Source organism: Symphalangus syndactylus, chromosome 2, assembly GCF_028878055.3.
Source record: "Symphalangus syndactylus isolate Jambi chromosome 2, NHGRI_mSymSyn1-v2.1_pri, whole genome shotgun sequence".
Taxonomy (NCBI): Eukaryota; Metazoa; Chordata; class Mammalia; order Primates; family Hylobatidae; genus Symphalangus; species Symphalangus syndactylus.
In genome coordinates, this window is record NC_072424.2 from 8,370,026 (window position 1) to 8,387,100 (window position 17,075).

A 17,075-nucleotide genomic window follows, 5' to 3' on the forward strand; every position below is an offset into this window, starting at 1 on the left:
AAATCGTTATTTCCAGATGGTATAATTATCTACATAGAATACCCAAGGCTGACCACAGTGACTCATGCTTATAATCCCAGCACTTTGGGAGGCTGAGACAGGAGCATTGCCTGAGCCCAGTAGTTGGAGGCTGCAGTGAGCTATGATTATGCCACTGTACTCCATCCCAGGCGGCAGGGTGAGACCCCATCTCTTAAAAAAAAAATTTCCAGAAAATCTGCAGATAGACTACTAGAACTAATATCCAGCAAGGTTGTTGAATATAAGATGAATACACAAAAATAGATAGACTCTTATTTACTGGTAACAGTCAATTAGAAGAAAAAAACTCCACCGGGTTGCAGCGTGAGGATGTAAGTTACTATCTAGTGTTCTGTATTTCATCCTGAAGGACTCCCTTCAGCATTTCTTGTAAGGCAAGTCTTCTAGCGACAGATTTTCTGTTTTTGTTTATCTGGGGATGTCTTAATTTCTCTATCATTATAATTTCAATGTCGTTTGGTTTTGCTGGGTATTGAGGAAAGGTGTGTGTGGCCACATGGTTTTGAAGTAGAGTAACAGGTGCTGACAGTCTTTCTTCTGGCACTTGGAATATGTCATCTCGCTGCCTCTCACTCCATGATGTCTGATGAGAAATCAGCTGTTAGTATCACTGAGGCTCACTTGCGTGTGGTATGTCGCTTCTCCCTTTCTGTGTTCAAGATTCTTTGGTTCTAGATCATTTTATTATGATGTGTTGAGGTGTGGATCCCTTTGGGTTCGTGCTAGTGGAAGTTAATTGAGTTTCTTGTATATATAATGTTTTCAAATCAAATCTGTGAAGTCTTTGGCCATTATTTTAAAAATATTCTTTCTGACCTTTCTCTGTGTCCTTTTCCTCTGAGACTCCTGCTTACAGGTGTGTTGGGACACCTGATGGTGCTGCACAGGTGTCTTCGAAGCTCTGTTCATTTTCCTTCGCTTTTTTTTTTTTTTTTTCTGTTCCTCAAACTGGATAATCTCAATTGATTTCATGTTCACTGGTTCTTTCTTCTGCTTGCTTAAATCTGCTGTTGAGCCCCTTTAATGAAATTTTTAATTTCACTTGTACTTCTAAACTGTAGAACTTCTGTTTAGTTTATATGTATAAAATTCTCTTTATTGATAATTATCTGTTTGGTGAGACATCATTCTGCTTTTCTTTAATTCTTAATCATGATCTTCTTCTTTTTTTTTTTTTTTTGAGATGGAGTTTTGCTCTTGTTGCCCAGGCTGGAGTGCAATGGCATGATCTCAGCTCACTGCAACCTCTGCTTCCCAGGTTCAAGCGATTCTCCTGCCTCAGCCACCCAAGTAGTTGGGATTACAGGTGTGCGCCACCACGCCTGGCTACTTCTGTATTTTTAGTAGAGATGGGGTTTCACCGTGTTGATCAGGCTGGTCTCAAACTCCTGACCTCAAGTGATCCACCCACCTCGGCCTCCCAAAGTGCTGGGATTACAGGCGAGAGTCACCATGCCCGGCCATGACCTTCTTTAGTTCTTTGACCATATTTAAAATGGCTGAGGTGATGTCTCTGTCTGATAAGTTCACGTCTGGGCTTTGTGTTCTGTTTGCCCTTCTGGGTCAGATCCACTGCCCACCTTTCCCGGCATCTGCGCAGGAGGCCAGCCTGCGTGGCTTACATCCAGGGGTTGCCTGGGCTCTCCCACTTCCCTTTGGGCTCAGCCACTAGGGGGATTTGGGGCAGGCAACAGGAGGCTGGAGAACGAGGGCAGGGTATGTGGCCATGTCCCCTGGCCAATGTCACTCAGCAGCATGTGTCACCTCCTCCTTCCAGGTTCTGGTAGCCGCTGCTGCCCTTTATCCCTTGGGTCTGGACCCTGCACTGTCCCTCGCGGCTCCCAGGACAACTTTGTGACAAATCCTTTTGTAATTAAACCCCTTTGTGAGGTCTCCTGTTCGCCCATGTATCTGTTTCCTTTTGGGGCTATGACTGATACAGAAGGGTGCACGCCCACTTTCGAGTGTTGACGCCTCCAAGAAGGAAGGGAGGAAGATGAGGCAAGGGTGTGACAGGTGTCCATCGGCACAGGGCGCAGCAGGTGCTCTAAAGACATTTCATCATACAAAGATGCATGCGGACAAAGACAGATGATTGTTTTAGAGGTCCAAGCTTTTACTTTAGGCCTCTGAAGAATTCTCTTGAGAAGGGACAGTGTTTTGTGGCAGTAAAGACGAATATGCTGTTAAAGGAAGAAAAAGTGACTCCTCTGGCAGATGGTAATGGCAGGAATCATCAACATCTTTAACCCACAGAGGGCTACTGTCATTCTGTCACACAGGTACTCGGGGAGAAGCAGAGAGCTAGCCACAGCCAGGGCTCTGCCCATTAAGGAAAAATGGCTTCAGCAAAAAGGGAAGGGGATGCGGGATGCAGTTCTCTCCCCGCCCAGTCTACAGGGATGACTTGCAGCTAGATGTACCGGAGGTGAAGGCATCAATCTGCGTGTTTCACGTGATGGTCCCGGATGGAGTGAGGTGTGTCCCTGTCGGCCCTGCTGTCCTTGCTGGCTCCACAGACAGGTCATGGAGAGCCCAGCGAGGAAGGCTTCCAAAAAGGAAAGGGGGACGTTTTGAGGGAGTTCATGAGTGGTGGTAAACCCCGCAAAGAAACCGTTGCAGTGAGAGATGAAAGAAGGGCTGAGGCCACACATGTGTGCCCCAAGGGTGTGGAGGAGAAGGCGCTGGGCAGCGGGTGCAGCCAGAAGCAGCCGGCCCCGGGCCCTTTTCATCCCAGGGTTAGAAGCAAATAAAAACTCCCTCTTCACAAACATCGTTCTCTTGCTCCGTGGAATTGTGTTTTACCAAAAGTGGAAAAGGGTTTCTCATTATTGCTGATCAAATCACTTTTCAAGCCTGACCAAACAGGAGGCAAGGCATTTTAATTGTCCACAGTAAGTAAGACTCACAGTCTCGGCACAATGAGCCTGACGCTTCTCATCAGACCTGCCTCTGGTGGCTGGTGTGGGCCATCTGTGAGTCCCAGAGTCCGAGGGCTTGAGGTCCTACTGGCCCAGCCCCGGTCTAGATTGGGGTCAGAAGTAAGGCTTCTCTTTGGGTGTTACTGGGGGCTGCTTGCTTTGAGAGAGACAGAGACAAACTGGGACGTGTCAAGAAGAGAGAGTAGGATGATGCGGGGGCTTGAGATCATGCCAGGGCAGAAGGTTTAAACAAGCAATTTCGAAAGGTTCCTTTGTGTCTAAGAGAGAGTAGAATGATGCGGGGCTTGAGATCACACCCGGGCAAAAGGTCTAAAGAGCAATTTCTAAAGGTTCCTTTGCGCCTAAGATTCTGGGTCTTGGCCAGCTGGCCAGCTGCGTTGGCTCACACCTGTAATCCCAAGACTTTGGGAGGCTGAGGCGAGTGGATCGCTTGAGGCCAGGAGTTCTAGACCAGCCTGGACAATATGTTGAAACCCTGTCTCTACCAAAAAAAAAAAAGAAAAATTAGCCAGGTGTGGCGGCAAGCACCTGTAGTCGCAGCTACTCAGGAGGCTGAGATGGGAGGATCTCTTGAGCCCAGGAGGCTGAGGCTGCAGTGCACCATCATTGTGACACTGCACTCCAGCCTGGGTGACAGAGCCAGACCCTGTCTCAAAAAAAAAAAAAAAATTCTGGGTCTCAGTCCTCAAATTGATGTGGCTCTTCGTACCCAAGTTTTATCCTTTCTGTCTCAAACATGTCTTCCAGATATACCCCTCCTTGAACAGAGCAGGGAAGGATGCGTCAGGAGAAAGTCACCTCAGTGAATAGCTTTTTTTAAAAAAAAAAAATCATTCTGTTTTTCAAGTTATGTGGTTGGTGATGATGAAATGAATTAAACAGCATTTCCCTGCAGTGCCCCCGTCTCTCCCCTAAGAGAGGCCCACTGTCTCCTGGGCCTGCACACCTCACAGCACCTCCAACTGAGCCTCCCAGGCTTCCGCTGACTGCCCCTTCAGTGCACAGCCCAGAGCCACGATTCGCCAGCTGGGTTCCTGTGCTCAGAGTCTCCCAACAGAACAGGTTCTTGTCCAAAGAAGTTCAGGAAATGCTACATATTCCCCTACCTCTTAGAGATTTGACGTCCATTAGACTATGAAAGACCTCGAGAATTGTGTGAAGAAACTTGTTTCCAAACTGTCCTTTTGTAAAGGGATACCTGCTATACATGTGATTCTGGCAATGTTCTGGGAAGCACAGGCCTGTTGAGCAAATGCAGCACCTGTACTCACCATGGCATCCAGGGCCCTACGAATCTCAGTGCTGCTTGACCTCCCAGACAGCGGCTCCATCCCTGCCATGTGGGCCACAAGCCCCTGCTCCAGCCGCCACAGCTTCTCCAATCCTGGAACGGTCTGACCTTGTGCTGTTCTTACTGCTTGGGGTATACCTTCCCACCTCCAAAGATTCTCTTGCTCCTTCGTGGCCCATCCGAGATTCCTCTCTTGTGTGAAGCCTTCTTCAGGCCCCTCACCAGGTAGGGTCACATGCTGTCCTCCCTGGCTCCTGTAGCATTTCATTCTGATCACTCGAAGGAGCCATCAGTATCTCACGTCAGTACTCTGCTGTCTGATAGTCTCTCCAGGCAAGTCCAGAGTCTCTCCTGTCTGGTCCCTGTGGGTCAGGGCAGCCCCTGCCTTCCAGGAAGCAGGGACATCATCAAGGACTGGACTGCTTTGTCCCCCCACCGCCCAGCCTACTCCACCCTTCCTGGGCTGCAGCCAGATCAGGAGCCTGTTGCCCTGATGGTGGAGTCCTTGCAGGACAGGGAGGCTGTGCCTGTCTCTGCCTGTGGGCCAGAGTGCCGTGCTGCTATGTGCCAGGATATGTGGCCAAGTGTGACAGAGATTCCTAGATGCTGACGAGCCTCTCATTGCACAGTGGTACAGTGTCTGGCCAACTGTCTATCCCCAGCCATCTGGTTCTCCCAGTTACTTCTGCGGGTGAAGGTGAGGAGATGAGAGGCCTGCTCCAGGAGATGGGTGGGGGGCTGGAGGGGCCCTGGTGGGGATTGCCGTGAGCCTCTGTTACTCCCAGATGTCCCTGGTGAGAGGAGCCACTTGTGTGTTGCTTTTGTGCTGAATCCTGATTCAATACTTAAACATTTTTAAAAAATTTATTTTATGAATATATGAATAGTATTTTCATTCTCTTGCTATTCCTCAAAGTACTATAGGAAAGAAGGGAAGTAACATTTATTGAAAGTGTTCTGTGTACCAGTCACTGCTGGAAATGCTTTAAATATCTTAATTATAAGTAATATATATTAATATGTCTATAAACAGATACCTCAGGAATTAAGATATCACTTATAAGTAGTCATTTTAAATGTAGTGCTTTGTGTTGGCAAATGTATAGCCAAGGTGTATTAATTTGGTCAAGGTAAATTAATTCCCACAATGTGCTATTTTATCTTTGTAGGGACATTTTAACCATACCAAGAATCATTAGAAGATGCAAGCTGGAAAAAAGAAGATCCCAGTTTTGGTTTCGAACCCTTCATGTTCTAGCAAATGTGAATCTCCTACAGATGGGTTTGGGGATTTACCTGTTCAAATAGCAGCCCGGTGTCCTCTGTGGGTCGGGGGGGAGGTTTGTCTGTCCTTTCATTCTAGTAAATCCATCATCCTCTGCACGAGAGCCAGGAGAATCCACGTCACTTCAAAAGAGCCCCCAAATCATTACTACGTACTACGGCCTCCTTTCGAATGTTCCTGGTTGAGAGGGAGATCAATTGCATTATTTACAAGTCAAAAAGTTTTGTATCAAACTTCCTATGAGCTTGGGCACTCATGGCCTATGGAGGCCCGCCCAGATGCAGCCCCGCCATCATGCTTTTTCATTGTTTTGTGGATGTACCCAGGGCTATTTACACACTCTTTCATTAAAAGGCTTATTTTTATATTTAAAATGTTCTAATCCTGGAGTGAATTTTATTAAATGCTAGTGTCCAATCTGTTCCCCAACTGAAGGTATCAGAGACAGAATCCCTGTAAGTGGAAATTACTCATTTTCTCTTGGGTTTTCAATGTATCATCTGACTGTGAGGCTGGCATTTTCTCTAGGTTTGAAAGCTTCCTGAGCTGTTCTGTTTGTAAGCTCCTGTCCGCATCACGTTATCTGCAGGGAACGTGCTCCCTCCAGGGAGTGTCCTCGGCACTGATGTGGGAAGAGCCCCTTCTATAAGTCATCATGGGGTTCGGTCATGGGGAGAGTTCCCTACGGCAAAGATGGAGCAGAGGAAGACAAGGTGTTGAAACCAGTACAGCGCCACCTGGGATATGGATGATCCGGAGTTACAGGACACTTCTTCATTAACCCTGGGTAAGATCCCAGAGCTGTGACTCGATCAAAAAATGCCAGTTCGTGCCAAACAACCAAAGCCGGGAGAGAGGGAGAAGGTGTTGGTGTTCGTGGCTTTACGAAAGATTTTTACGAAGAGCTTTAGTTTGTTCTCTTTTCAAAATGAGATACACATCTAATTTTTATGGGAAAAAAAGAAAACTCTTAGATTCACAGCATGTTCTTTTTTGTGTGTAAACTCTTCCTTCTCACCCTCACTCATGGAGAGAGCAGGTGTCCACGCGGCATCGGATGGGTGTTTTGTAGCTGATGTGGCACGTCCCTCCAGCTGTTCATATGAAGCTGGCTTTTGTAGAGAACAGTCCCCGGGCATCCTCCTGCCCCAAGAAAAATGCCCCCACTTCAGAGTCAGACAGACGTGAGTTCCCATCTCACCTCCACCAGCCATCTCCATGTGACCTTGATGAGTCCTTGGACTTCTTGGAGCCTCTGGTTCCCATCTGTGTGGTAGGGAGGTCGCCCTCTGGGTTTGCTCTTAGCCCACGGTGCGAGTCCTTGGTGTCTGTGCCCTCTCTCCCTGTGCACAGCCCCTTCAGCCCAAAGCAGGTCTTCTGTTCTGGAAAAGCAAAGCTCACAAAACGTGATGACCCAGGTGACAAGGACGAAAGGGATGAGGTGTAACTGGCTGGAATGTGGGTGTATTAGGGTTCTCTAGAGGAACAGAATAGGATAGGTGTATATGTGAAGGGGAGTTTATTAAGGAGTATTGACTTGCACGATCACAAGGTGAGGTCCCACAATAGGCTGTCTGCAAGCTGAGGAGCAAGGAAGGCAGCCTGAGTCCCAAAACCTCAAAAGTAGAGAAGTCGACAGTGCAGCCTGCAGTCTGTGGCTGAAGGCCCAAGAACCCGTGCAAACCACTGGTGTAAGTCCAAGAGTCCAAAAGCTGAAGATCTGGGAGTTCGATGTTCAAGGGCAGGAAGCATCCAGCACGGGAGAAAGAGGAAGGCTGGAAGACTCGGCCAGTCTAGTCTTTCCACATTCTCCTGCCTGCATTATTCTGGCCAAGCTGGCAGCTGATTAGATGGTGCCCACCCAGATTGATGGTGAGTCCGCCTCTCCCAGTCCACTGACTCAAATGTGAATCTCCTTTGGCAACACCCTCACAGATACACCCAGGATCAATACTTGGCATCCTTCAATCAAGTTGACACTTGATATTAACCACCACAGTGGAGAACCAGCGGCTTTATCCAGGTGCTGGAGTTTCCAGACTGTGAGGGGAATGGAGGAGCTTGTGACTGGGTACCTAAAAGGGGGGATGGCAACATTTTCTTGGTGTTTTCAGCCATTTTAGTGCAGGCCATGAAATAGAAGGCTCAGAAATTCCAGATTTTCCTAGGTGTGGTCCACACCTCAGTCCCATCCTAGTCTGGCCTTGCGTGGACAGAGGTCCTGCCCGTGGCCTTGTCCCCTGGCAGCCGCCCCCCGCCCACCCCCTGACTTGCTGTCACAGCTGCCCTGGCATCCATCCTGGCCTTCACCCCCACCTCCCGGGCTCCAGAGTCATCCCTGGCCACAGGACAGTCTCTGCTCTCCAGCCCAGCCGCCTCCTGCTGGGATTACCTGGAGGAGCTCGTCCTGTTTCTCCCTGGCAAATTAATTTGTCAGCACCACAGGTACTAAAACAGATTTGCTAATAGGCAAAACCTGCATGGATTTCACTAAACTGGGTCTTGATGCACCCATGACGAGCGTGAAATGGGATTATCCCTTTAAAGTGCTTCATCTTTGTATTCTTGTCAAAAGAGGAGGAAAAAGACATTTTCTTACACCCTGAGGAAACAGACTGGGCATTGATGTGTGTGTATTTCCATTAGATAAATTTTCAATTTGTTCTTTAATTATAATCTGTTATTGCTTTTGGGGGGATATAGGGGCTAAAAATGTCAAAACGTACCTTTACTAATTTCACAAAGTAAGTTTGTAATGGTTTCTAAACCAACAACTTATGAAACTCATTTTAGAACATTCAAAAGCATGGTAAGTGGTTAACAAAGATGTGTTAACACCATTTGACATGTTTTTCCTCCTTTAAAAATATAGTTTGTTTCCAAATTTGTTTTTAAAACAATAAAAAAGTATACTTGAAATCCATACTTATTAAAGAAACAAATTTTTAATTATAAATTTTAGATAAAAATGAAATAATCCCATAATCCCATTACTCAAAAGTAACTCATGTTCACATTTTGATGTGCGTCCTTTCAAAGTTTTTTCTATGTGAATATATGCTCCTAAGCATGTACTTTTAAAATTTATATTTTATTTTATTTTGAGACAAGGTCTCACTGCTGTTACCCAGGCTGGCGTGCAGTGGTGCAGGCATGGCTCACTGCAGCCTTGACTTCCCTGGGCCCAGATGGGTCCCTCCTCGGCCTCCTGAGCCACGGGGACCACAGGCGTGTGCCACCATGCCCGGCTAATTTTTGTATTTTTTGTAGAAGTGGGGCTTCACCATGTTGCCCAGGCTGGTCTTGAACTTCTGGGCTCAAGCCATCTGCTCATCTTGGCCTCTCCCAGTGCTGGGATTACAGGTGTGAGCCACCGTGCCCAGCCTAGCATATACTTTTTTTTTTTTTTTTTTTTTTTGAGACGGTGTCTCACTCTGTCGCCCAGGCTGGAGTGCAGTGGCACGATCTCGGCTCACTGCAAGCTCCACCTCCCGGGTTCACACCATTCTCCTATTCTCCTGCCTCAGCCTCCCGATAGCTGGGACTACAGGCGCCTGTCACCACACCTGGCTAATTTTTTTGTATTTTTAGTAGAGATGGGGTTTCACCATGTTAGCCAGGATGGTCTCGATCTCCTGACCTCGTGATCCGTCCACCTCGGCCTCCCAAAGTGCTGGGATTACAGGCATGAGCCACCGCGCCTGGCCGCATATACTTTTTAAAGTTAACATCATGTAAATCTTTTAATGTCAACTAATATATATTAGATTACCATTTTAAGTGATTACACAGTATACCGTTAAATGGAAATGCTACATTTACCCAGTTCCTTCATAATGAGTGCTTAGGTTGTATCTGTCTACTTGCTATTATAGAAGTTGCTGTGTAAACATCCTTATATTCTGTAAAGTTTTGCAATTATATTCAAAAGAACATTCTAGAAGTTGTGCTGCTGGAGCAGAGGGCACCTTCTGGTTTTCTGCCCTCTGGAAAGGTATCAAGAGCCCGTGTCCTGTCCCTGTGCATCAACATTGGCAGAAACATTTTTTTTTTTAGCACGGAGCATTTTGCACCCACAAAAGTAGGCAGGACAAACAGACCGGACAAGGAGCCCCGTCAGCTCTCATCCAGCTCCAGTGATGATCGGCCACTGCCAGTCCTGCCTGCCTGTTCTCACCCGGTCCCACTGTTAGATGCAAATACGAGACAGAATATGACTGCAGCTGTGCTTTTTTTTTTTTTATGTCTCTCCTAAAGAGACATTTAAAAAAGCAAAACCACAATACAATTGTTACTCCTAACACAAAATTTACAGTAATTCCTTATATCATGAAATAGGTAGCTTTTAATCAAATTTCTACATGCTTCATCAATTTCATGATGATTTTATTTTGTTTTGTGTTTTACAACTTGTGTCCGAATCAGGGCCACATACTGTGACAAGCTGATGGGTTCCTAAGTCTCTCTCTCTATGCAAGGATCTTCTCTCTCTCTCTTCCCTCTCCAGAAACTGGATTATAGAGTTTGTGCTGATTTCGCTAATTATGTCTCCCTGAGGTTTTATTGGCTTCCCTGACCTGTGTTTCCTACAAATTGGTAGTTGATATAGAAGCTTAAGCGGATTCTATTTTGATTTTTTAGCAAGTCTTCTCTTTTGATTGATGCCAGTATGGTCTTTGCTAGTTGCAGTTTTAATTTGCATGCCACACACTGCTTTTTGGAGATGCTTACTGGCCGTGTGTGTCTTTTATAAACTTTCCACCTTTGCCCATTTTTCTATTGGAGCATGTGTCTTTATTTATTTTTAAGAGTTCTTTATATATTAAGGCAATTGAATCTGTTTTTCTCTCATGTTGGAAATATTTTTCCCAGTTTATTATTTTTCACTTTCTTTTCAATGATATTTATATATCATTTGCCACACAATTTTTCTCTGTCATATCTGTCAGCCTCTTTTTTGCTGGCTTCTAGCCTTACAATCATTTGAGAAAGGCCTTCCTTTCCCCAAGGGCATGTACATTACATGAGTTGATTGTAACGTATACATCTCCATTTTTGCACAATTCTGACATTTAAAACTTTAGCTACAACTTTCTGGTGGGTAAAGAGTGATATATCTAACTTTATTTTTTCCCCAAATATTAACCAGTTATTCTAACCACATCTTTTCCATTGACTGTCCATTCCATTTTTATCATACATGGAGTAGTTTCTGTACGTGCTTCTCTGTTCTTTGATCTTTCTCATGCAGTGGCCATAACATTGTGCATGTGTGTGGGTGGCCTTTTTATTAAAATATAACACACATATTGCAGAAGAGTAAATAAATGTGTGCCCAGGTCTAGTGCACCTGCATGGGTATGATCGACTTTAGGATCATTTTGTCAAATCTCAAAAAAACCCCACATAAAGTGTTGATGGGGTCTGTGCTGATTATTGATGAATTGCAGGATAAGGAGTAGCTTTACAGTATTGAGACTTATGCAGACACATGGTACATTTTGCTCTGATAAACATTTTCCTGTTTTGTTAGTATAGGTCCTGCACTTTAAGCTCATCCCAGATCATCTTTGTTCAGTTACTGTTTCTATGTCTAACTGTTATACCAGATTATTTCTGAAAAAAAAAAAAAAAATGCTGTTTGAAACCTGCTAGTGCATTTTCCCCAGATGCAAAGGGAAATTTTGATCAAATTTCTACATGCTTCATCAATTTCATAATGATTTTGTTTTGTATGGCCATCCTCAGGAAGCCCATCCTCCCTGAGCACACTGTATGTCAGACACCGTGCTGAATACTTGACTTACGTTATCATATTTAACCCCCAGAACTCCTGGAGAGAAGAAGTACCTTCATTGTACTAGGAAGAAGAGAGGCCCAAGGAGGCTGCATCACTTGTCCACAGTCAGATGCTGGGGTCAGACCTGGCCTCCACTCCAGCATCTGCCTCCTCCAGACCCTCACTCCTAGAACTGCACATGGATTGTGGGGTGGCAGAGTGGGGGTGGGTGTCTGGTTAAAATGCAGACTGTCAAGTCTGAGGCAAGGCCTGGGATCCTGCATTTCAAATAAGCTCCCAGGAGATGCCACAGAGCATGCTCAGGACTGTTAAGGCACATTGCCTGCCCACATCATCTAGAATATGGTAACACGGGATCTTGTGGAGGTGCAGACAATTCCCCGGCTCTAGAGTGGAAAGCATTCTGTTTTGGGAAATAATCTGAACAGTTTACCTTGCCAGTCTAGGAAGCCCCTCACCTTGGTGCCACTTCCTGGAGTCATGACATCTGGGGGTCTGGGCGGGCTGCCTGTCTGGGGCTCCTCTGCCACTTACTCAGTTTCCTTATCTGTGAAATGAGAATAGCAACAGTACCTGCGTCCTCACTCCCTGAGGAGTCAGTGACATAGGTCTATATTTGAGGCTCTTGGAATGCAGCATGGTGGCCGTAGCCACTTTTACTGCGTGCACTTGCACAGGCCTCAGAAGCCGCCACTCCAGCGCCCAGGGCCACAGTGGCACAGGATTAAAGCCAGCCCTCTGCCATCCACATGCTGACCCTGTTGTGAAGCCCCCCTTCCCCCACAATCTCAGGCCTTGTGGAGAGGCTGTCTCAGACCTCGTCTTCTCCACCCGCTGCCTCTTAGCTAGGATTCGTGATTTTTATGCAGTTTTTTGAGGACCTTTGGGAACTTCTGGCCCCCCAGTTGCTTACCAATATGTCAGAGTATTTGGTGAGGATTTCCTGGCCTGGGTTTCCATGATCACTGTCAAGTCTTCGGCAGCTTGGTAGAAAGACAAGGTGGTCCTAGTGCAAACTTGGAAGGGCCCAGAGGGGACAGCAGGGAGTTAGTGTTTAATGGGCACTGAGATGCAGATGGGGAAGATGAGAGTTCTGGAGATGGATATGGGGATGATGGTTGTACAACAGTGTGAAAGCACTTAATGCTGCTGAACTACACACTTAAAAACGGTTTAAATGGTGAATTTTATGCCATGTATATCTTACCACCATGAAAAATTAAAAATCCAGCTGGATGTGGTAGCTCACACCTGTAATCCCAGCACTTTGGGAGGCTGAGGCGGGAGGATCACATGAGCCCAGGAGTTCAAGACCAGCGTGGGCAACACGGTGAAGCCTCATCTCTAAAAAAAAAAAAAAAAAATAGCTGTGCATGGTGGTAGCATATGCCTGTACTTTCAGCAAGTAGTGAGACTGAAGTAGGAGAGTCACTTGAGCCCAGGAGATCAAGGCTGCAGTGAGCCATGATCGAGCCACCTCACTCCAGCCTGGGTGACACAGTGAGACTCTGTATAAAAAATGAAAGAAACTGGCCGGGCAGGGTGGCTCATGCCTGTAATCCCAGCACTTTGGGAGGCCGAGGCGGGCGGATCATGACGTCAGGAGATCGTGACCATCTTGGCTAACATGGTGAAACCCCGTCTCTACTAAAAATACAAAAAATTAGCCGGGCGCGGTGGTGGGCGCCTGTAGTCCCAGCTACTCGGGAGGCTGAGGCAGGAGAATGGCGTGAACCCAGGAGGCGGAGCTTGCAGTGAGCGGAGAGAGTGCCACTGCACTCCAGCCTGGGTGACAGAGCCAGACTCCATCTCAAAAAAAAAAAAAAATTAAATTAAATTAAATTTTAAAAAAATGAAAGAAATAAGAAACTCTCAATGGCTCAACCCTTCCCTTTCTCTGTAAAATGACCTTGTTTCTTTTCCTCATTTTTCACTGACTATGGACCAGCCAAGTACGAGTTTTCAGTCACCCACATGAAGGTCCTGGGGTATTCACTGAATGCTCGACTCGGCATGACCCTTGCTTTTGAGCCCTGTGCATGGAGCGGCTCTCAGGGGTGCTGCCCTTGTCCTGCTCATGACAGCACCCTCACCCCTAATCTTCCGGTACAGCCACTGGAGCTTGGAGCCATGAGGGGCAGCACTTCCCTCTGGGCAGGAGCCCAAAGACCACCAGTGGCTTGCTAGGGTCGGTAAGGATTAATTGCACATTTACTAAATACACGGCGATGTTTTCAGCCCTAAATCAGGACAAACAAGATTTCCTTTCTGACATCTAACTTTACTTACTTTAAACTGCATTTAATCATTTATTCAGTGACCATTATTAAAAAGAGTAAAGTTATTTAAAAAGTTAACAACCATCAGCCACCAATGCATTTTTCAGTTAAAATGTTCTATTTCATCACTCTTCTGATGAGGCCCATTTTTCTTTTCTTTTCTTTTTTTTTTTTTTTTTACTTTTCGAGACAGAGTCTTGCTCTGTCACCCAGGCTGGAGTACAGTGATGCGATCTCAGCTCACTGCAACCTCTGCCTCCTGGGTTCAAGCAATTCCCCTGCCTCAGCCTCCCAAGTAGCTGGGACCACCAGCCCGCACCACCACATCCAGCTATTTTTTTTGTGTTTTCAGTAGAGATGGGGTTTCACCATGTTGGCCAGGCTGGTCTCAAACTTCTGACCTCATGATCTGCCTGCCTCGGCCTCCTAAAGTGCTGAGCTTACAGGCATGAGCCACCGTGCCTGGCCAGGTGAGGCCCATTTATTCAGATTTCAAGAAAGCCAATTCAGTGGTTATTCATAATTCTTAATTTTTTCAAACATTCTTGACAAGCCTTTTAAAAATTAGTTTGAATCAGTAGAAGAAATTAAATCTCAGGAGTCATAAATGCCTTGGGCAATCACTGCAAGTTGTTGATGATCAAAAATGACCCATGGCCATTCCTGTGTCTCCTTTGGAGAAATGTCCAAAGCCCATTTTTAAATTGGGCTATTACTTTTTTTTGCTTTTGAGTTGTGTGAATTCCTTATATATTTTGGAAATTGACCCTTTATCAGATATGTGGTTTGCAAATATTTTCTCCCATTCTGTAGGTTGCCTTTTCACTCTTGATTGCTTCCTTTGCTGTAAAGAAGCTTTTCAGTTTGATGAAATCCCACTTGTCTATTTTTGCTTTTGTGGCCTGTGCTTTTGGGGTAATATCCATGAAATCAATTCCAATGTCATGAAACTTTCTCTGTTTTTTTTCTGGGAGTTTTTTGTTTGTTTGCTAGACATTAGCCCACTTGGTGAAATCTGGGAGTTTTATATTTTTAGGAATTACACTGAAGTCTTTAATCCATTTTCAGTTGATTTTTTTTGTATGGTGTAAGATAATGGTTCAATTTCATTCTTTTGCATTTGCATATCCAGTTTTCTCAATACCATTTGTTGGAGACTGTCTTTCCCCCATTTTATATTCTTGGCACCCCTATTGAAGAGCAGTTGACCATATATGGTTGGATTTAGTTCTTGACTCTATTCCATTGGTCTATAGATTTGTCTTTATGTCAGTACTGTACCATTTTTATTACTGTAGCTTTGTAATATATTTTGAAATTAGAAAGTGTGATGCCTTTAACAGATATATGAAAAGACATGCAGTGTTACTACTCATCGGGGCATTGCAAATCAAAATCACAATGAGATACCACCTCACACCCATTTAAAAAACAAAAGACAAGTGTCGGTGAGAATGTGAATAAATTGGAAGCCACGCCCACTGTTGGTAGGAACGCAAAATGGTGCAGCCGCTATGGAAAACAGTGTGTAAGTTCCTCAGAAAACTGAAAATAGCACTACCCTATGATCCAGCAATCCCACTTCTGAGTATGTATCCAAAAGAATTATAATGAGATCTCAAAGAGTTATTAGCACTCCTGTGTTCATTGTAGCACTATTCACAATAGCCTGGATGTGAAAACAACCTGCGTGCACACTCAAAGACAGCAGATGAGGAAAATGTGATGTATACATATGATGGAATATTACTCAGTTTTTAAAAAGGAGGAAACCCTGTCCTATGTGACAACATGGACAAAGCTGGAGGACATCATGCTAAGTGAAACAAGCCAGACACAGGAATAAACATACTGTGTGATTCACTTCTCTGTGGAACCTGGAAACTTTGAGCTCACAGAAGCACAGAATAGAATGATGCTTGCCAGGAGCTGGAGGGAGGGAAAACGGGCAGTTGCAAGTCAGCCAGTAGAAAATTTCACTTACGGCAGATGCATAGGTTCCTGAGATCTGCGAACAACACCGTGCCTGTAGGTAACGATGCCATATTGTACACTTAAAACTCTGCTAAAAGGGCAGATCTGATGGCAAGTGTTCCTGCCACAATAAAATTTAAAGCAGCATACTGGCCCGTGACCCACGGTGGCACTTGGAGGGAGGGCTCATGCTTGCTGTCGTCCTTTCCATTTGGGTTCAGATACTCACTCTCCCACGTGAGAATCTCCCCATCCCAGGATGGTCCCTAAGGGCCCTTCCCCCACTCTACCGGGGACCCGCAGTTTCTCCTTGAGTTGGTGCTGGGCCAGCCTCCTGGCAACAGAGTGGGAGGAGACTCTGACAAAGCTTCCTTTTCTTTCCAGATGGTTCCACTTAAGACGCAGTTTCGCTGGCATCTATAGTAATTGACAGATGTACTCGGGATCCCGTGTCCAAAAGTCCTGGCTTTCGAGGAGCCCTCTTGGCTGCTGTGCTACCCGCAAACTGCGCCGAGTCCCAGCCATTCGCCCCCTTGAGTCTCACGCCCCACAGCACGCTCCTGACACAGGTGAAAATATTCCTGTGGGGGTCTCATCTGCCTGGGGCCTTGTTCTGGAAAACACCATCACAGAGGTAGAGGCAAGAACAAGCGGGTCTGACTCTGTGGTCCCAAACACCTTAATGAATAACAGTTTTGTTTTAGCAGCTTAAAAAACATCCTGAAGTATTTTTTATATTCTTTCAAGCTCTCCATCAGTATAAAAACTTAGCAGCTTTGGCCGGGCATGGTGGCTCACGCCTGTAATCCCAGCACTTTGGGAGACCAAGGCAGGCGGATCACGAGGTCTTGTGATATATCAGGAGATTGAGACCATCCTGGTCAACATAGTGAAACCCCGTTTCTACTAAAAATACAAAAATTAGCTGGGTGTGATGGCGGGGGCCTGTAGTCCCAGCTACTCAGGAGGCTGAAGTAGGAGAATTGCTTGAACCCTGGAGTCGGAGGTTGCAGTGAGCCGAGATTGTGCCACTGCACTCCAGCCTGGGTGACAGAGCAAGACTCCATCTCCAAACAAACAAACAAACAAACAAAAAACACTTAGAAACTTCTAGCGTAACAAAACCCAGCATTTTGCCACTGCCTGCCCATAGTTCCTCTGTATACACAATTCATAGAAATGTGCAAGACTCTGCCCCACACTTGGTATTCCTGTTTGGCTGCAAAGGTTTGCTGTACGAATGACCTCCACCAATATTCGACTAGAGTTAGCTGTGTTTGGAAAACATTCTTAGAACATGCATTGTTTTTCTCTTCAGAGTGAATGCAAGAATTTTCAAATGGTCTACTAATAATTTTCTTTATCTTCAAGGGTACTGAGAGGCCCACAAAAGAGCAACGCTGATTAGTTGGCCAGTAGTCTTATTCACTGGTGTCCTGGTCTAAGCTCTTCCTTTAATCCT

The 17,075-nt window shown here is 45.7% G+C and overlaps 1 protein-coding gene across 1 annotated transcript in view; it reads left to right on the top strand.

The window, feature by feature from the left end:
• The window catches only part of C2H10orf143 (chromosome 2 C10orf143 homolog), a 44,319-nt gene extending 38,385 nt beyond the window's left edge, over positions 1 to 5,934 (top strand). Inside the window, exon 4 of the mRNA XM_055245429.2 lies at positions 5,445 to 5,934. Within this exon, the coding sequence (XP_055101404.1) occupies positions 5,445 to 5,474 (30 nt within the window). The 3' untranslated portion in view covers positions 5,475 to 5,934. The remainder of the gene's footprint in view (positions 1 to 5,444) is intronic.
• Positions 5,935 to 17,075: the final 11,141 nt, after the last annotated feature.